We start from the raw sequence: 16,730 nt of genomic DNA, 5'->3' as shown, positions 1-16,730 counted from the left end.
ATGAAATAAAAATTCCAACCGATGCATAAAGTTCCCTTTTCTTCTGTTTTTTTTTTACTATAGATCATATTTAAGTGTTTAGATGTTTGTTGAGAACAGATATTGGTATACATGTGTGAATGTTGACATTTTATTGTGTCAGATTGCGTACTAAGTAGATCTGTCGGGTATATGACTACAATATGATCTATGATTTTGTAGAAGATCACGGATGCGTTCCATTTTAGGTTGGGCTCAGTAAGGATTGTTTAGCCAAGATCATTTGTGGATATTTCTTTTTGCAGCAAATGTTGCTGAAGGGTATAGTTGAATTCTAATGGGGTTTTCTTGGTTGTTATCTCAATGACCGAACACTTCTCTGGATGGAATGACATGGGCAAATCTGGCAGTGAATCTAACGGTCTTTTTATTTTCGTATTGATTTGCAAATTATGGTGTGATCTACCCCCCCCCCCCCCCCCCAAAAAAAAAAACTCAAGTGTTCTCGTGTTTGATATATACACACGGAACAGAATAGGGCATTAACTGTTCCTTGGGGGAACACCAGATGTTTATTTATTATTTGAACTAGAGATTTGAACTTGACCGGCTCCAGTGAAGGCGAGTACTCTTAATTCGGTAATTCATGTATGTTGTTTTTATTTTCACTTGCATAGTGTTTTTTACGGATCTTCGATGTCATATTGAACTGATTTGTATAGATTAGTGTGTTTTAAAGTTTTATCCCAGGTTATGGGCTTACAAACATTTATTGCGAAGGAATTAAAACCTTTGAAGTTTCGTGAAAATCATTTTGCTTTTGTCAGAGCATTTAAAATGTTTGAAGCTTGACTGTCCAATCAGTTATCTACATTGAGTCTATTTAACATAAACTTTAACAAAAATTCTCCTGAACAATACGATGGCATTACTATCATTTCCTTGCTGGAGAACTTATATTTCGTAGTTGTTTTTTGTCCTGTTCGACTAGTGTGGCGTGGGCATTGCTGGTGTACGTAGAGCTAGCTAGTCTATAACATGCCTGTTACCGCTTATATATGTAAAGTTTTCATAATCTTAGCTGAATACTCAGTACAGATTTATCTGAATTGTTCTATAATATTCGCTTAAAAATTATGATATGCAACAGCAGATGAAAAGGTTACTGCTAAAATGTCAATTCGGTTAGCTTTAAATCTAGAGCATTAATAGGAAGAAAATAGCTGACACAAATCCAGAAATAAACTGTTTCTATATGAAGTTAAGGTTTGGATTTTAAATTTGAAACCACAAAATCATAATGACAAAATGGACAATACATAAAACAAAACTTATACAATTCTCATTATTTATCAACAAGATTCCATAATGTGTTTGCGCCAATTGTCGTATAATGGTCTATAATATTGAAGCAGACCGTCAGACGATTCTATATGGTTTTAGTTCATAAACTGTAGTAATAGACAGTGTTATATTCCAGTCAGATCTTCTTAGTCAAATGCAATTCATAAAAGTAAAACAAAAACACACTCCAAAACTCCAAAACACTTATAATTATTTGATATGTTGTTTATGACATGACAAATGCGATGTTTGGGAAAACCCATTCTAGATCATTCTATCACTGACAGCAACTTTGTCAATATAGAAAAAATACTATTTCAAATATGTGTTTTAAAACAACATATATAACTGATATACGTATTGTCCGATAAAGGTCGAGTTATTTACTAGGCAGATGTCAAATATTGGAATTGTGATGAATTATATAAACTGTCCCAAATGAATTATTCATGCTAGACTTTGACAATATTACACAGGTAACGGTCAGATCGATATTCCACTTAGAAATTACCTGCAAATGTCGATTTCAAGATAATATGATTTTAAAAATAAAGGCAATTCCAAATCGATTAAAAATGTTGTATATATACCATCTCACTAAACATAATTAAATACAACACTACATCAAAAGACGGCTTTAATATCACATTAACTTTAACACGTTTTGGCAAGCAAATAACAAACTCAGCTACTTCCGGTACAGCAATACTATTGGATTTGGAATGGATTCTTAATATCAGGTTTGTATATTTTTATATTTTAATTTCCTGTAGAAGACTTTGACCACTTTCTCCTTTGGTTACAGTACACTATAAATATATACTTTTTTCAGCTCAATCAATACTCTAATTTGGAATATAAACAGCAACAGATCAGATTATGAAGTGTTTTCTGATTTGTGATGGTTGTTTACCCCAAACGATTCAGTGTATTAGATTTTGATAAATTGATCTCTGTGTCTTGATCGATAAATTACATTTTTAATTTAATCGAAATTATTGTGTGGTTTGGTTTGGAGCTTTCTGTTGATTACTCAAGACACATTTTATTATATCTTGAATGAGCCATACATGTACATGTATGTGTATTTGAAATGAAATCTGAACGTAGTTGTTTCTTATTCTAGTATGAAATAAGATATATGTGAAAGGATTGCCCCTGAGACAACTAGCCAACAGAGTTCTTAAATGAAGTGCATTCCTATGGTTACCTGCCATACGGTCGTCGACAATGAGAAATGCCAATACCATATAGTCAGCTATAAACGGCTTCGACAAATGTTTTTATCTCACCTGGCCTGGCTTTTATCATCACTTGGCGTCCGTCGTCCGTCGTCGTTAACTTTTACAAAAATCTTCTTCTCTGAAACTACTGGGACATATTTATCCAAACTTGGCCACACTCATTATTGAGGTATCTAGTTTTAAAAATGTGTCCGGTGACCCGGCCAACCAACCAAGATGGCCGCCATGGCTCAAAATAGAACATAGGGGTAAACTGTAGATTTTGTCTTATATCTCTGTAACCAAAGCATTTAGAGCAAATCTTGCATTTCATTAGGTCAAATCTATCTGCCCTGAAATTTTCAGACAAATCGGACAACCCGTTGTTATGTTGCTGCCCCTGAATTTGTAGAAAACTTTGCCGTTTTTGGTTATTATCTTGAATATTATTATAGATAGAGATAAACTGTTTGCAGCAATAATGTTCAGCAAAGTAAGGTCTACAAATAAGTCAACATGACCAAAATGGTCAGCTGACCCCTTAAGGATTTATTGCCCTTTAGTCAATTTTTAACATTTTTTTGGTAAATTTTTGTAAATTTTTGTAAATTTTTGTAAATCTTTGGAATTTTGTATCCTCAATGCTCTTCAACTTTGTACTAGTTTGACTTTGTAGATATTTTGATATGAGCGTCACTGATGAGTCTTATGTAGATGAAACGCGTGTAAATATGTGACGTTATCCAATCAAAATGAACGTTACAAATTTGTTGCATTAGAATTAGGAGATAACTGTATTGTATTTTAAGCTCCGACGGCATCAATTGAGGATTTGATGGTCGCAAATTAAGTGTACTGGCGACGCGTTAGACAATATTGTTATCTCCATTCTAATGAAACTGACTGAAAACAACGTTAAAAAATGTATTTAAAGTTTGCCATATGACGTCTGCGCAGCCGCTTGCGCGTACGTCCCATAGCATCAATTGACAATGTAAATATGTGACGTTATCCAATCAAAATGAATGTTACAAATTTGTTGCATTAGAATGATTAGTCTTATGAAGACAAAACGCGCGTCTGACGTACTAAATTGTAATCCTGGTTTTCGAACAACTAAGGATTTTCTTATCCCAGGCATAGATTACCTTAGCCTTATTTGGCACAACTTTTTGGAATTTTTGTAAATCTTTGGAATTTTCTATCGTCTGTGCTCTTCAACTTTGTACTAATTTGGCTTTATAAATATTTTGATATGAGCGTCACTGATGAGTCTTATGAAGACAAAACGCGCATCTGGCGTACTAAATTATAATCCTGGTACCTGTGATAACTATTTACAAAAATCTTCTTCTCTGAAACTACTAAGACAAATTTCACCAATCTTGTCCACAATCATCATTAGGGTATCTTATTTTAAAGTGTATTCGATGACCCCGCCCGCGAACCAAGATGGCCGACATTGCTAAATATAGTACATAGGGTAAAATGCAGTTTTTGGCCCATATCTCTGAAAACAAAGCATTTAGAGCAAATCTGACAGGATAAAATTGATCATTAGGTAAAGATCTATCTGCCAGGAAATTTTCAGATGAATCGGACAACCCGTTGTTAGGTTGCTGTCTCTGAAATGGCAATTTTGAGAAACTTGTTTTGCAGCTTTTGGTAATTATTTTGAATATTATTATAGATAGAGATAAACTGTATACAGCAATGTAAGACCTAAAAATACGTCAACATGACCAAATTGATCAATTGACCCCTTAAGGAGTTATTGCCCTTTATAGTCTATTTTTAACAACTTTCAAAATTTTGTGAATTTTTACAAAATATTTTCCACTGTATCTACTGGGCCAAGTTCATTATAGATTGAGATAATTGTAAGCAGCAAGAATGTTCAGTAAAGTAAGATCTACAAACACATCACCAATACCAAAACACAATTTTGTCATGAATCCATCTGTGCCCTTTGTTCAATATGCTCATAGACCAAGGTGAGCGACCCAGGCTCTTTAGAGCCTCTTTATATTCGCTGATACAAAATCAGAAAGTTGTTATAATAATATTTAATATATAATATACTGGAAACTTTTTTTGTCAATTTCTACCAAACGATTCGCAACAATCCTATCCGCTGTCACAAAAAAAGTTATCTTTACTTGTTCATCAACTATCATCAAATTCTAAGTGTTCTTCTTGCAAAAATCTAATTGCAATGAGACTGAATATTTGAGTAATGCTATACATAATGTGTTTTTCTGTAAGGTGACACGACTTTCTGTAGATGTTATCTTGGAACTCGTTTTTTATCACTGAAGGCCTAACACTACACTGAGTGAGGTTTTGATGTTCTCTCCCCTTTCACTAACATTTCGACATGACTACCATATTTAGAGCAAGTTCTACTTATCCTTCCGGAACACGAGAGATCGCCTTGGTGAGTGGTTGGGAAAATTTTGTTCTGTGTTTTGTTTTCTACGTCTTGTTTAGGATACTGTTTGTCTTCCGTTTATATTTGGATTTTTTTGGTCATGAAATGCCAGTTTATTTCGACTTATGAGTTTGTGTTTAGTTTAAACATATTTATTCATAGTGGATTGGGAAACAAGTTTTGCAACTTATATTAATCCCTTTCCACTTTTGGGGTGCGAGTGCTGCCTTGTAGCGGCATTAGCCTGCCTTTTTTCGAATTCTACAAGGGTGTCTTTAACGTGCAAGAGATATGGCTCTCTTAACACGGGTCAGCAATTTATCGACCCTTCCGACGGACTATCATCGTTTCCTCGAGACCATACTCGCAAATGGTGTCAAGGTGTCAAGTTTGTGTTTTGTATATTTCCTACAATATATTTTAAAAGTTCTTTTAGAGGACATACTAGTCGACATGTCACTGGTTTATTTCTGACAATATATTATACAGATTTTTTAGAGGACATAATAGTCGACTGTTGTTTGTTATGATATTTTCTAGCATTATATTGTACAGTTTGAGGTTTGTATGTGTTTGAGGTTTTGACTTTGCCATTTGATTAGGGACTTTCCACTTGGAATTTTCCTCGGAGCTAAGTATATTTGGGATTTTACTTTTTGATATATTTTCTCTCAATATATTGTACTGTTCTGAGTAGTGGACACACCAATCGACAAATGTTTGGCATATTTTCTGGCGATATATTGTTCAGTTCTAAGAGGGAACATATCAGTCATCGTGTGTTGATATATTAATAATGGTTTATAGTACTTTAAGTTCTTTTGTCGACAGGTGACTGGTATATTTCTGGCAATGTATTATATATATACAAACATATTTTTGAAAGGATACTTCATTCATGAGGTGTTTGATATATTTTCTAGCAATATATTGCACAGTTCTTCGGGAGGAAACATCAGTCATCATGTGTTTGTATATCTCTGTATGGAACGCCATCACTGCCTTATAAGAAGACACTACTATGACATGATGCAAATGTTGCTTACATGATGTGAATTCTCCTTTATATGATGTGAATTCTTCATTACATGATGTGAATTCTTCTTTACATGATGTGAACTCTTCTTTACATGATGTGAACTCTTCATTACATGATGTGAATTCTTCTTTACATGATGTGAACTCTTCATTACATGATGTGAATTCTTCATTACATGATGTGAATTCTTCATTACAAGATGTGAATTCTTCATTACATGATGTGAATTCTTCTTTACGTGATGTGAACTCTTCATTATATGATGTGAATTCTTCATTACATGATGTAAACTCTTCATTACATGATGTGAAAACTTCATTACATTACATGATGTGAAAACTTCATTACATGATGTGAGAACTTCATTACATTATGTGAAAACTGCATTACATGATGTAAAAACGTCTTTACGTGATGTGTTTTTTTTCATTACATGATGCGAAACTTTCCTTATGTGCTGTTAAAATAAAAACCCTTGTACATGATGCGAATACTTTAGTGTATGATGTGAATATTGCAGTACGTGATGATAGAACTGCATTACCTGATGTGATCGTCACCTTATAATTGTACGTCATGTAAATTGTTAAATGAGACCATCCTCCCGGGACGTGTAGTTGCCAGTATTGTGTCCCTATTCGACCATTTGGACACCTGATGTCAGATTATAGCTGAACAACAGACAATTAAATAAATGAGACTCTGTTTAGTCACAAATGTACAATAATTGCGGACAAAAGAGAGTTAAAAAACTTTTTTAAATGAAGTTCAAAAATAGAGTAATTTCAAATGTAAAATGAAAAATAAAGTGTTCCCAGAGTTAGTCCTTAGTAAAGTAAATTGGCTTCGCGTTGTGTTTTAAGTAGTAAAATAGCACCAAGAAGAGATGACTAACTCTAGCGAACTGCACCGAAGTGGTGACTAACTCGAAACTCAAGTGGACTACTGGGCTTTGTTCATTGTTGAAGGCCGTACAGTGACCTATAATTGTTAATGTTTGTGTCATTTTGGTCTTTTGTGGATAGTTGTCTCATTGGCAATGATACCACATCTTCTTTTTTATACTACAGTCCGGCGAGTTTTTTTAGACCTGTACAAGGCCGACTCCGATTGAAAAACAATTAAAATCCTTATATTGTCATTAAACCGGATAACTTTTACATTAAAGGTACTGAAAACAAATTGAATAAACTAATATGCATTAAACATTACAGAAACATCAAAAGTTAAATACTAAATCAGTTAAATTAACAATCCTTACTTTTATCTCACTATGGACATGATGGAGTTTAAATCAAATTAAACTTAAAATAAACATTTACAGCTAATTTCCGAAAACATGTAGAGCAAGACTTTAGTTAGCTTCCTTGCTTTTTTTTAAATTTTGTACAATCATTAGGATAACACCCAATCAAATTCAAATATTACATATACAGTTTCGACTACGCCTATATATATTGTTTAAAGATTTCAATCTTATTTACCAAGCTTGTATAAACAATCATAGGAACAAAGCAAGCAATCCAACCAAAGTTTTGCTTTACATGCATTAGGAAATTAGCTGTAATCAACAAATAATTAATCTATCCAAAAGTAAGGGGAATTAACTAGGCACATTCATTACACTATTATAAGGTTCATATTTACGGGAACCTCAGTATTATATACTAAACGTTTATGAGTCCCTTACCAACGAAGTTGAAGCGGACTTTAGGTTTGCACTTTATCCGTCTGTCAGAATGTCCGTCCGGAAAACTAGCTTTCCGCATTTTTTAGTTTTAAACATATTTATTTGTAGTGTATTCGGTAACACGTTTTGCAACTTATTTAAATCCCTTTCCACTTTGCAAATGCGAGTTCTGATTTGTAGAGGCATTAGCCTACTCGTTTTCGAAATCTACAAGGATGTCTTTTACGTGCAAGAGATATGGCACTGTTGTTGGCCATGCTTGAAGATATTGATTTGATATTTAGTATATAATATAACTTTGACAAGTACAGATCAAGTTCTAATTTTGTTACGGTTTGAGGATTTTTGGCAGAGTTATTGCCCTTGGACTTAGAAAATTCTCTCAGATAATTGGTTTCCATTTTTTTTTTTTTTTTTTAAACATATTGACTTAAAATTTGGCATAAAAATTAGTAGTGAAACCATGACAAGTTACAGATCAAGTGCGAATTGTGTTTGCAAAGTTATGGTCCTCGAACTTAGAAAAATAATGCAAGAAATAAATTTTCCACTATTTGTTTTGTCATTAACTTACAGATTTAGATTTGAAATTTGGTTTATAGTTTTTACCATTACAAGTTACAGATTAAGTTTAAATTTAGTTTTGGTTTGATGATATTTTGCAAATTCATGTGATCCTTAGACCTAGAAAACTCACACAATGTTCTGCACATGTTTTAATCATGCTTGTCTAACTACCGTTATATTGATTTGGTATTTGGTATCTACTTTTAACATTACAATTTACACATCAATTTCAAATTTTCTGTTTGAGAATAATGAATTTTTACTGGTAGGGGACTACGTATTGCCATGCAATACTTTCAGAATGCTTGTCAACACTTTTTAAGTTTGTGTATCACTTCTTAGCCATTTTTTATGGATTTATTATTTTAAGTTTAGATAAATTAATAGATTTGTTAATTTATAAGTGAGATATGTAACAAAGTAACGTAAGTGAGACAATTGTACATGTACCGTATAGTTTGTGGATATACACGATATAGGAGAAGTATTTTCGAATAATTTTAGGAAGGGGTTTGCCAACATTGCCTCTAAAAAGTAATATTTTCATATAAAATTCATTTGAATTAGGTTCCTAAATTTATATAAATATATAAAAAAAAAAAAGACTTATACTTAAAAAGAAAATTTCAAATATGACACGGCCATGCTTATATAAGCTCTAAATGTATAGCATCACTCATAACTTACATAAGTTTTATATTCAGCTCCCTTTAAATGCATTTAAGGATGTACTTAGTTGAAATTAAAAATAAACCACAGAAATTAAAATTGATACTATAAGTCGAAGGAGCATCAGCTAAGGAACAAAATAAGCTAAAAAATATTGATAGGTCATGGAGCTCCTTTTTGAGATATTTCAGTTTTAAAAAAATGGCGGGAAAAGGCTGACTTGGGACTTTTACCTTGCATTTGCATTGGTATTACTTGGATCTCAAAATTAGCTATTGAAGATTTTTATGAAATAAAAATTGGTGTTATGGGGCAAAATATTTTACCCTATAGCTTTGGAAAAAATCCAAGGAGTCTGAATAATAATAATAACGTCCGAGAGGTCCCGTGTTCTTATAAAGATGTTTTGACATAATGAAGTGTTCACATAACGTCATATGAGTTTCTTACCTCGTAATACCAATTTGACATTACGATGTATATATTTTGGCATAATGTAATAGAAATAAGACATACAGATTTTTTAACATAACGTAAAGAAATTTTCGCATCATGTAATAAAACTTTCAGATTAGGTAATGAAACAACCACATCACGTAATGAAGTTTTCACATCATGTAAAGAGGAAACCACATCATGTAATGAAGAATTCACATCATGTAAAGAAGATTTTACATCATGTAAAGAACAATTCACATCATGTAATGAAGAATTCACATCATGTAAGGGAGAATTCACATCATGTAAGCAACATTTGCATCATGTCATAGTAGTTTCTTCTTAAAAGGCAGTGATGGCGTTCCATATCTCTGTGTTATTTTATTTATGTGCCTTTGTTTAACGCGTCATTTGTAGCAACATAATGTTATATGTTTTCTAACCCTCTGTACTAATTATTGATTAACATCAATAATATTTGTATACATTATAGATCGTTATATATTCATATATATATATATGTATCTTTCCTGTTTCGTATGTTCATTCTGAGTTTATATTGATCACAAACATGACTCGTCCCATATTCTCATCTGTACCACACCCAGCGGGTTGTTTAATGTGATTTGTTGACATAGTGACAAGATCACTGGGAGAACTTAAAATCATCACACTCGATCAATGCACATTACTGTTTCCAAAGATAAAGTTAAATATTGTTATAACCAACAGCAGAGCAATTAACTCGTAATGTTTATTGCTGGAGACAGATTAATTATTAATTACAAAACCAAAAGCTCTCATTGTCTCTGAAGTAAACAACACAATTCTTGATGTGTCACCATTAAAGTAAAACATCTCGAATGATATATTGTGATTTTTATCAATTTTCCTTTCCAGGGAACGGAAATGAAATTGAATTATGTCATATTAATGTTGCAGCATATAGGGTAACCAAGAGACGTTAGGAAGTCAAGTGTTAATCGTTAACTAGAAATGGTCTTAGATGCATATTAAAGGGAATAACGGTTAAGTATTCAGTTTAGAAATACATGCGTTTTCTGTTTTAAACATAAAAAATAAATCGGTACTAAATATAAAATGATGGCAATTATCAGTGGTATGTCTTGTCTTTTAATCCGGTCATGAAGAAACTATTTAATTCTACAATTTCAAATAAATTTTATAAGTGTTATAAAAATGAAACCTGTGATTACAACTGCTGGTATGTTTGTAAAAGTCTATCATTTGTATATTATTACTATTTCTGGCTTTATTTGTAATGACCAGAAAGGACAACACATAGACCTCTACTGTTATTTCGCATGCATATAATACATTTTGCCAGTGAAGTACCAGGGTAGTTAGATCCTACTACCTGTATAATGATTAGCCGGAGTAGTGTTTTATAGCTTATTATACGACAAACGTTTTGCTCATTGTTGAAGACTGAGATGACCCGTAGTTTTATACATCCTTGTACTTTTGTCTAATGGATATTTGTCTCATTTACAATTACAAACTTTATCTTATAATAAAAAATAGTTTGAATAATATCGTGAAGTTGTCCCGAGCGATCAACCATGAACTAGTAACTGACTGAACAACTAAAAAGAGGACCATATATTACATAATGTAAAGACTTTTCGTGTGTACATGACAAATCCACAATGGCGTAAGAAAGGGATCCGATTAGTCAAGCAACTATTTTTTTTTTTGTCAATAGATCATCAACCATGAAAAATTAATAAATTACCAATTAACAGATGTCGCATACAATTAGCTATATCGGTTTCCACTTTCACTCTTGTCTGTTCTCGTCCGATATAGACAAAAGTTTAGTCATCATCGATCCATATATAGCACTTATATAAACACCGGTCCTTTTAATATTGCGATTTCTAAAAGGAAACTGTGTATAAGTACAGTAGCATTTTATTCCGATTTAAAATGGATAAATTGTATATGCGGCTGCACGTAAGTAACAAATTTAATGAATTGGTGACATAAACATGAGATTTTTGTCATTTGTTTTATTGTACTCTTTTTATAATATGTTTACGTCCTACAATTTGAAGCATTGTTTAAATGGGTCAATATTCTCAGTAATTTATCATTTATTCTGCAAACAAGTGATACGTATAACAACAGAAAACAAAATTGTAATTCAGTGGTTGTCGTTTGTTTAGGTGTTACATATTTGTTTTTCGTTCATTTTTTATTTTATGAATAAGTAGCCGTTAGTTTTCTCGTTTGAATTGTTTTACATTGTCTTATCGGGACCTTTTATAGCTGACCATGCGGTATGGGCTTTGCTCATTGTTGAAGGCCGTACGGTCCCCTATAGTTGTTAATGTCTGTGTCATGTTGGTCTCTTGTGGACTGTACAATTGTCTTATTGGCAATCATATACCACATCTTCTTTTATATATCTCAATTACAATGAAATGTACCAATAACGGAATCTGAAAGTATTGTTTTCTAAATTGCAAAAATGTCATTCATTTTGTGGATTTATTTTTAATTTTTATTTCTTTCACCTTGCTTTTAAACTTAACACAGTGATTGCGCACTTATTATAGATGTCAGGGGCGGATCCTGGATTTTGGAAAGGGTGGGGGGGCGAAGTTTTAGAATTTTTTGGGACCTTTTTGGGGCTAAAATAACATGAAATAAGTGTAATATGCACTTTTAAAACGATTCCTGGCGTGGGGCATGTATGTTTTGTAGTTTCTGAAAAGTGTAAGGAATGAACGTTTTCGATGCTTTATTATCCCTATTATTTGTCTATCATAAAATGATAGTACGGATTTAAAGCTATTTACTGATAAAATTGATGTGGGACTTTCCAGTAAAAAAAAAGACATGGCTTTGCTCATTGTTGAAGGCCGTACGGTGACCTATAGTTGTTAATTTCTGTGTCATTTTGGTCTTTTGTGGATAGTTGTCTCATTGGCAATCATACCACATCTTCTTTTTTATATGGAAAACTCTCGCTGGTTTGTTGTAAGTTAAGTTATCATAACCTAACAGATTTCTTGTTGTAAACAAGATATAAGTCGGGCTATTCGATGAAATTTACAATACGACGGACTGGAGCTAAAAAAGTCAAACAAGCAATATTTATCCAAATGTTTGGTTGATATGTTTCAACCAACAAAATTAAGGGATGTAAGGGATTCCAAATCAACCAAAAGCTACGAATGAGTCTGAAACCATCGGACAACGAATATTTGAATGACGGTCGAAAAATGTAGACATAAAGGCAACTTCGAGCAGGCAGGTTGCAGTCTGGTCTTGAAAAAAGTATTCAATATATCAGTTCGGCGAAACAGACATTCCGGTCAGACATGCAAATCCCGGCCAAAAAAAAATACGCCCGTTTTTATTCATCATGTTCATTTAATGCTTAATAATTCTGTTGGATATTCGTTTCTAATAGCAATAAAATGGACAAGATTATTGTTTTCAATCCAGATACGGCCAGAATTTTTGTTTAATGCAAAAATCATAGTCAATTATTTTATTGCGATCTCAAATATCTCAGACTGCCTCCTCACATCAAATGGTTCGTACCTTAGACTTTAAATCTATCTAAAACTTATACTGACTGGGGATTATTATTCAGCTGTTATTTTAAAATAGGATGCCTATTATTGGGCGTTACGAGTTAAACATGTTTTCGTAGGTAAATAATATTGCTGAGGAACTCTTTTCATGAGAGTGTAGTAATATACATTTTACACTGTTTGGAGGACTATTGAAATAGAAATCAATACGTTCTTGCTCAATCCTGTGTCGCTTTGAAGGTGTTAAGATTGTCATGCTCAGCCTAAGAAATTTGTGACAGTAATTTAAATTTCAAAAAAATTCAAAATGACTGAATGACGTTTTTTCCACGCACTGGTCAACTCAACCATAGTGAATAAGTTAGCATAACCAACTAAAAATATCTTTATAAGTAAAGAATTGTCACATAAAATAAATACACAGGAAATGACAAAGTTCACGTCGTCTAGTCTGATTAATCATTTTACAAAAAAAAAAAGAAGTCCAAGCAAAAAGGGGATCTACGCCCCCCTCTGGATCCGCCACTGGATGTTGAACTTTTATTTTTGGCTCATTTAACCTAAAAGCCGTACGTATTGCTTCTGGTTTTAAATAAACTCTAGAAATAAACCAACAAAACACCATCGAGTCTATGTTCTAATAACAACCATGTTCATGAATTTTGATTTATTGCACGAATGACCATTGACAAAAATCATACACTCGAAAGTTTTACAATCTTTAAAGTACCATACGACCAAGTTTCACATCCGCTGTTCTTATATCCACATGTGCCACAACCCAAGATAAGCACAATGTTTTCTTGAGTTTGGGAATTGAAAACAAAATATATTAACGTTGCCTGATTTGATTTTTTTTCTCTTTTCAGAAAACTAGATTAAAACATAAAATGACTGAGACACCTTGCTGGCGAGACGAAGTTTCCAGGGAATTGTACAATTCTATAGAGGATATGTACAAACACGACAGACACACTGATACCAAACTAGTAGTCGGGGACAGGACATTTAATTGTCACAGAGTTGTTCTGGCAGCCATATCGCCTTACTTTGACGCAATGTTTTCGTCAGGTATGATTGAAAGTCAAAACGGGACAGTGAATATTCAAGACTGTAGTGTTGGTATTTTTGAAAATATCCTAGATTTTATATATACAGGAAGAAAGGTCGTGACATTTGATAACTGTGAAGACCTATTGAAAGCAGCGGCCATTTTTCAAATGCGACAACTCCATGAGAAATGTGAACAATTTCTCCTAAATAATCTGATTTCAGACAACTCTTTAGGTGCATGGAAACTTGCAAAATCTTACGATTGTCCCTCTTTATGTACAAAGGCCTGGACACTGATTTTAATGAATTTCACTGATATCTGCAGGTCTGAGGATTTCCTCTTTCTGGACAAAGATGATTTAATCAAAATAATAACGGACGACAACTTGAATGTAACAAATGAGGAGGTCGTTTGTGATGCAGTATTCAGATGGTACGAATCAGATGTATCCAAGAGAAAGGATGAAATAATCCAACTATTCGAATATCTTCGTTTACCACTCCTGGGTTCAGAATATCTGTTACATGAAGTCGAGCCAATGGAACTGGTGAGAGAAAACGCAAGATGTCGGGAAATCGTTAAAGAGGCAATAACATACCATATGTTGCCAGCAAGACGTTCAGAATTCAATTCAGATAGAATTGCGTTTCGAAATCATCTGACAATGGAAGAAGTTCTCATTGTCTTAGGAGGTTACAACAGTCAGTCGGAAAAAGTTGTAGACGTGTTCGCATACAGTTTCCTTCAACAAAAGTGGTTCTTCCTTACACCCCTTATGTTTCCATTAGGCCGCGAATTCGCATCATGTGTATATGGAAATGACATTTTTGTATCGGGAGGTTCACAAAAATTAGATTGTTTATTGCGATATCGTTCCGAAAATAACGAGTGGTACCGATGCACTTCACCAGTACAAGGAAGACGACGCCACTCGATGGTAGCTCTCGGAGGTTCAATTTATGTCCTAGGGGGGTATGATGATAACATTAAGGAAGAATCTTCCAAAACGCTATCGAGTGTCGAAGAATATGATATTAATCAAAGAACGTGGAAAAAGGCGGGACATTTACCGAAAGCTGTCCGTTCAATGTCTTCTACTGTATCGAAAGAGAAGATCTTTGTGTTTGGTGGTATCTTATCCGACGACAAAGAAACAAAAGCGATTCAATATTTTGATACGCGACTGCAATCAGGGTGCATTGTTGCTAATCTACCATCACCATGCAAGCTTTCACGCGCAATAGTGTCCGACAAAAATATGCATGTCGTATGTACCGACGGAAGTGTGATTTGTGTACCCGAAGACGGAAGCTGCCGAATTGTTACTACAATTCCAAATTTCCAACGCAGAAGATTTTGTGCTATTCATCATAAAGGAAACGTTTTGATTTTGGGTGGAGAAAGTGGGAATTCAATTCACCAAAACATTATTTCAGTTGACCTATCAACTAAACACATTGACCAAAACAGAACTACTGTTATTCCGCCACGAGCTAATTTTGCGGGGTTAAAAATTGTTATGCAAAAAAAGTTTTTCACAAGAGAATTTGTGATGACTGAGAAGTAATCTTAATTATTGTATTGTTAAATGTGCTTTGCTTCTCAAATTGTAACTTTCTGGTAGCTGACAATCAAATTTTTAAAAATTATTCTGTTCAATGCATATATATCTATAAATTTATTTCAATCAGTTTGACCTATGGCATCTAATATATTTAAACAATGAGGATATTACTAGTAATTAAAAATGAATCAAAGACACAAATACAAATGGCCGGTTGCACAGATACATTTCTTTACCAATTGATGAAATTTAAATCCTAGTAAATGGAACTATGAATTCAGAAATGTGAAAAATAGGAGTATTTTTATATCAACTAATACCTAATGGGATTTTGCACAGCTTAAATCGGGGCTGCAAACGTTTTCTTTGAAAATTTAAGGATCTGAACTGAAAAGCGCAAAATGAGTTGATAACGCAGAAATAGTGTTAACTTTGCCGGTATATCAGTTTTGCTGAAAAATAAAACTAACCATTATAATTCTAATAAAATGGGGATACATTCGTGGAACTATTTCATTATAACTGGTGGACAACTTACATTTACATGTATAATAAACTTTATTGTGATCTAATGTGAAGTTTCAGGGATCTAGGTTGAAAAAATAGGAGGTACTTATTACTCAAATAGGTATGCACTCATCCTTGTCTGGCTTGTTGGCATCACTTAAATTGAGAATAGAAATGGGGAATGTGTCAAAGAAAGAACAACCCGACCAAAGAGCAGACAACAGCAGAATTTTAACATAGCTTTGAGCTTTGTGTTCACTAGCAAGGGAATAGATGAAATCCGATTAAAATGAAGCAGAGATGAGATAGTCAAAGATGAGGTTATAGAATCGTAACAGCTATTCCAAAATATTCAACTCTGTTTTTTTTTAAAATGAAATCGTTGAAATTTAGTATGTCAAGTAAGTACCAAAGCGACTGCGTTTAAAAACAGATAAATTGAATCCAGAAATCATGACCTGACTGAAACAGTCAATCAACAACTTACAAATATAAAAAAAACCATAATGATTCGGACACTAAATATATACCAGAGATACAACTGTAAGTAGGCTTCAATAATAATAATATAATATTGCGTTTTAGAAGGGTTGAATATCCTGCCGCCTTCTAAATAATGTATTGTCATGATCGCCGAGTGATCTATTAAGAATATG

At 33.3% G+C, this 16,730-nt stretch overlaps 1 protein-coding gene across 2 annotated transcripts; it reads left to right on the top strand.

The window, feature by feature from the left end:
• Positions 1-1,885: 1,885 nt before the first annotated feature.
• Positions 1,886-16,068, top strand: LOC139513138 (kelch-like protein 24). Of its 2 annotated transcripts, none has more exons than XM_071301370.1 (2): positions 1,886-2,063; positions 13,819-15,693. In XM_071301370.1, the coding sequence occupies exon 2, from the start codon at positions 13,840-13,842 to the stop codon at positions 15,568-15,570; it is 1,731 nt and encodes a 576-aa protein (XP_071157471.1). In that variant the 5' UTR covers positions 1,886-2,063; positions 13,819-13,839; the 3' UTR covers positions 15,571-15,693. The 2 variants fall into 2 exon arrangements, with proteins under 2 accessions (XP_071157471.1, XP_071157470.1); XM_071301369.1 differs by lacking the exon at positions 1,886-2,063 and adding an exon at positions 11,252-11,357 and having other exon boundaries at positions 13,819-16,068.
• Positions 16,069-16,730: the final 662 nt, after the last annotated feature.

This window comes from Mytilus edulis, chromosome 2, assembly GCF_963676685.1.
Source record: "Mytilus edulis chromosome 2, xbMytEdul2.2, whole genome shotgun sequence".
Classification (NCBI taxonomy): domain Eukaryota; kingdom Metazoa; phylum Mollusca; class Bivalvia; order Mytilida; family Mytilidae; genus Mytilus; species Mytilus edulis.
Note: the sequence above shows the minus strand (reverse complement) of the source record. Positions and strands in the feature narration are given on the sequence as shown.

Coding starts and splice junctions, on each gene's coding strand:
- LOC139513138 (XM_071301369.1), top strand. CDS start 11,331: ATGGATAAATTGTATATGCGGCTGCAC. Junction 11,358..13,818: donor AATTGTATATGCGGCTGCAC/GTAAGTAACAAA, acceptor TTCTCTTTTCAG/AAAACTAGATTAAAACATAA.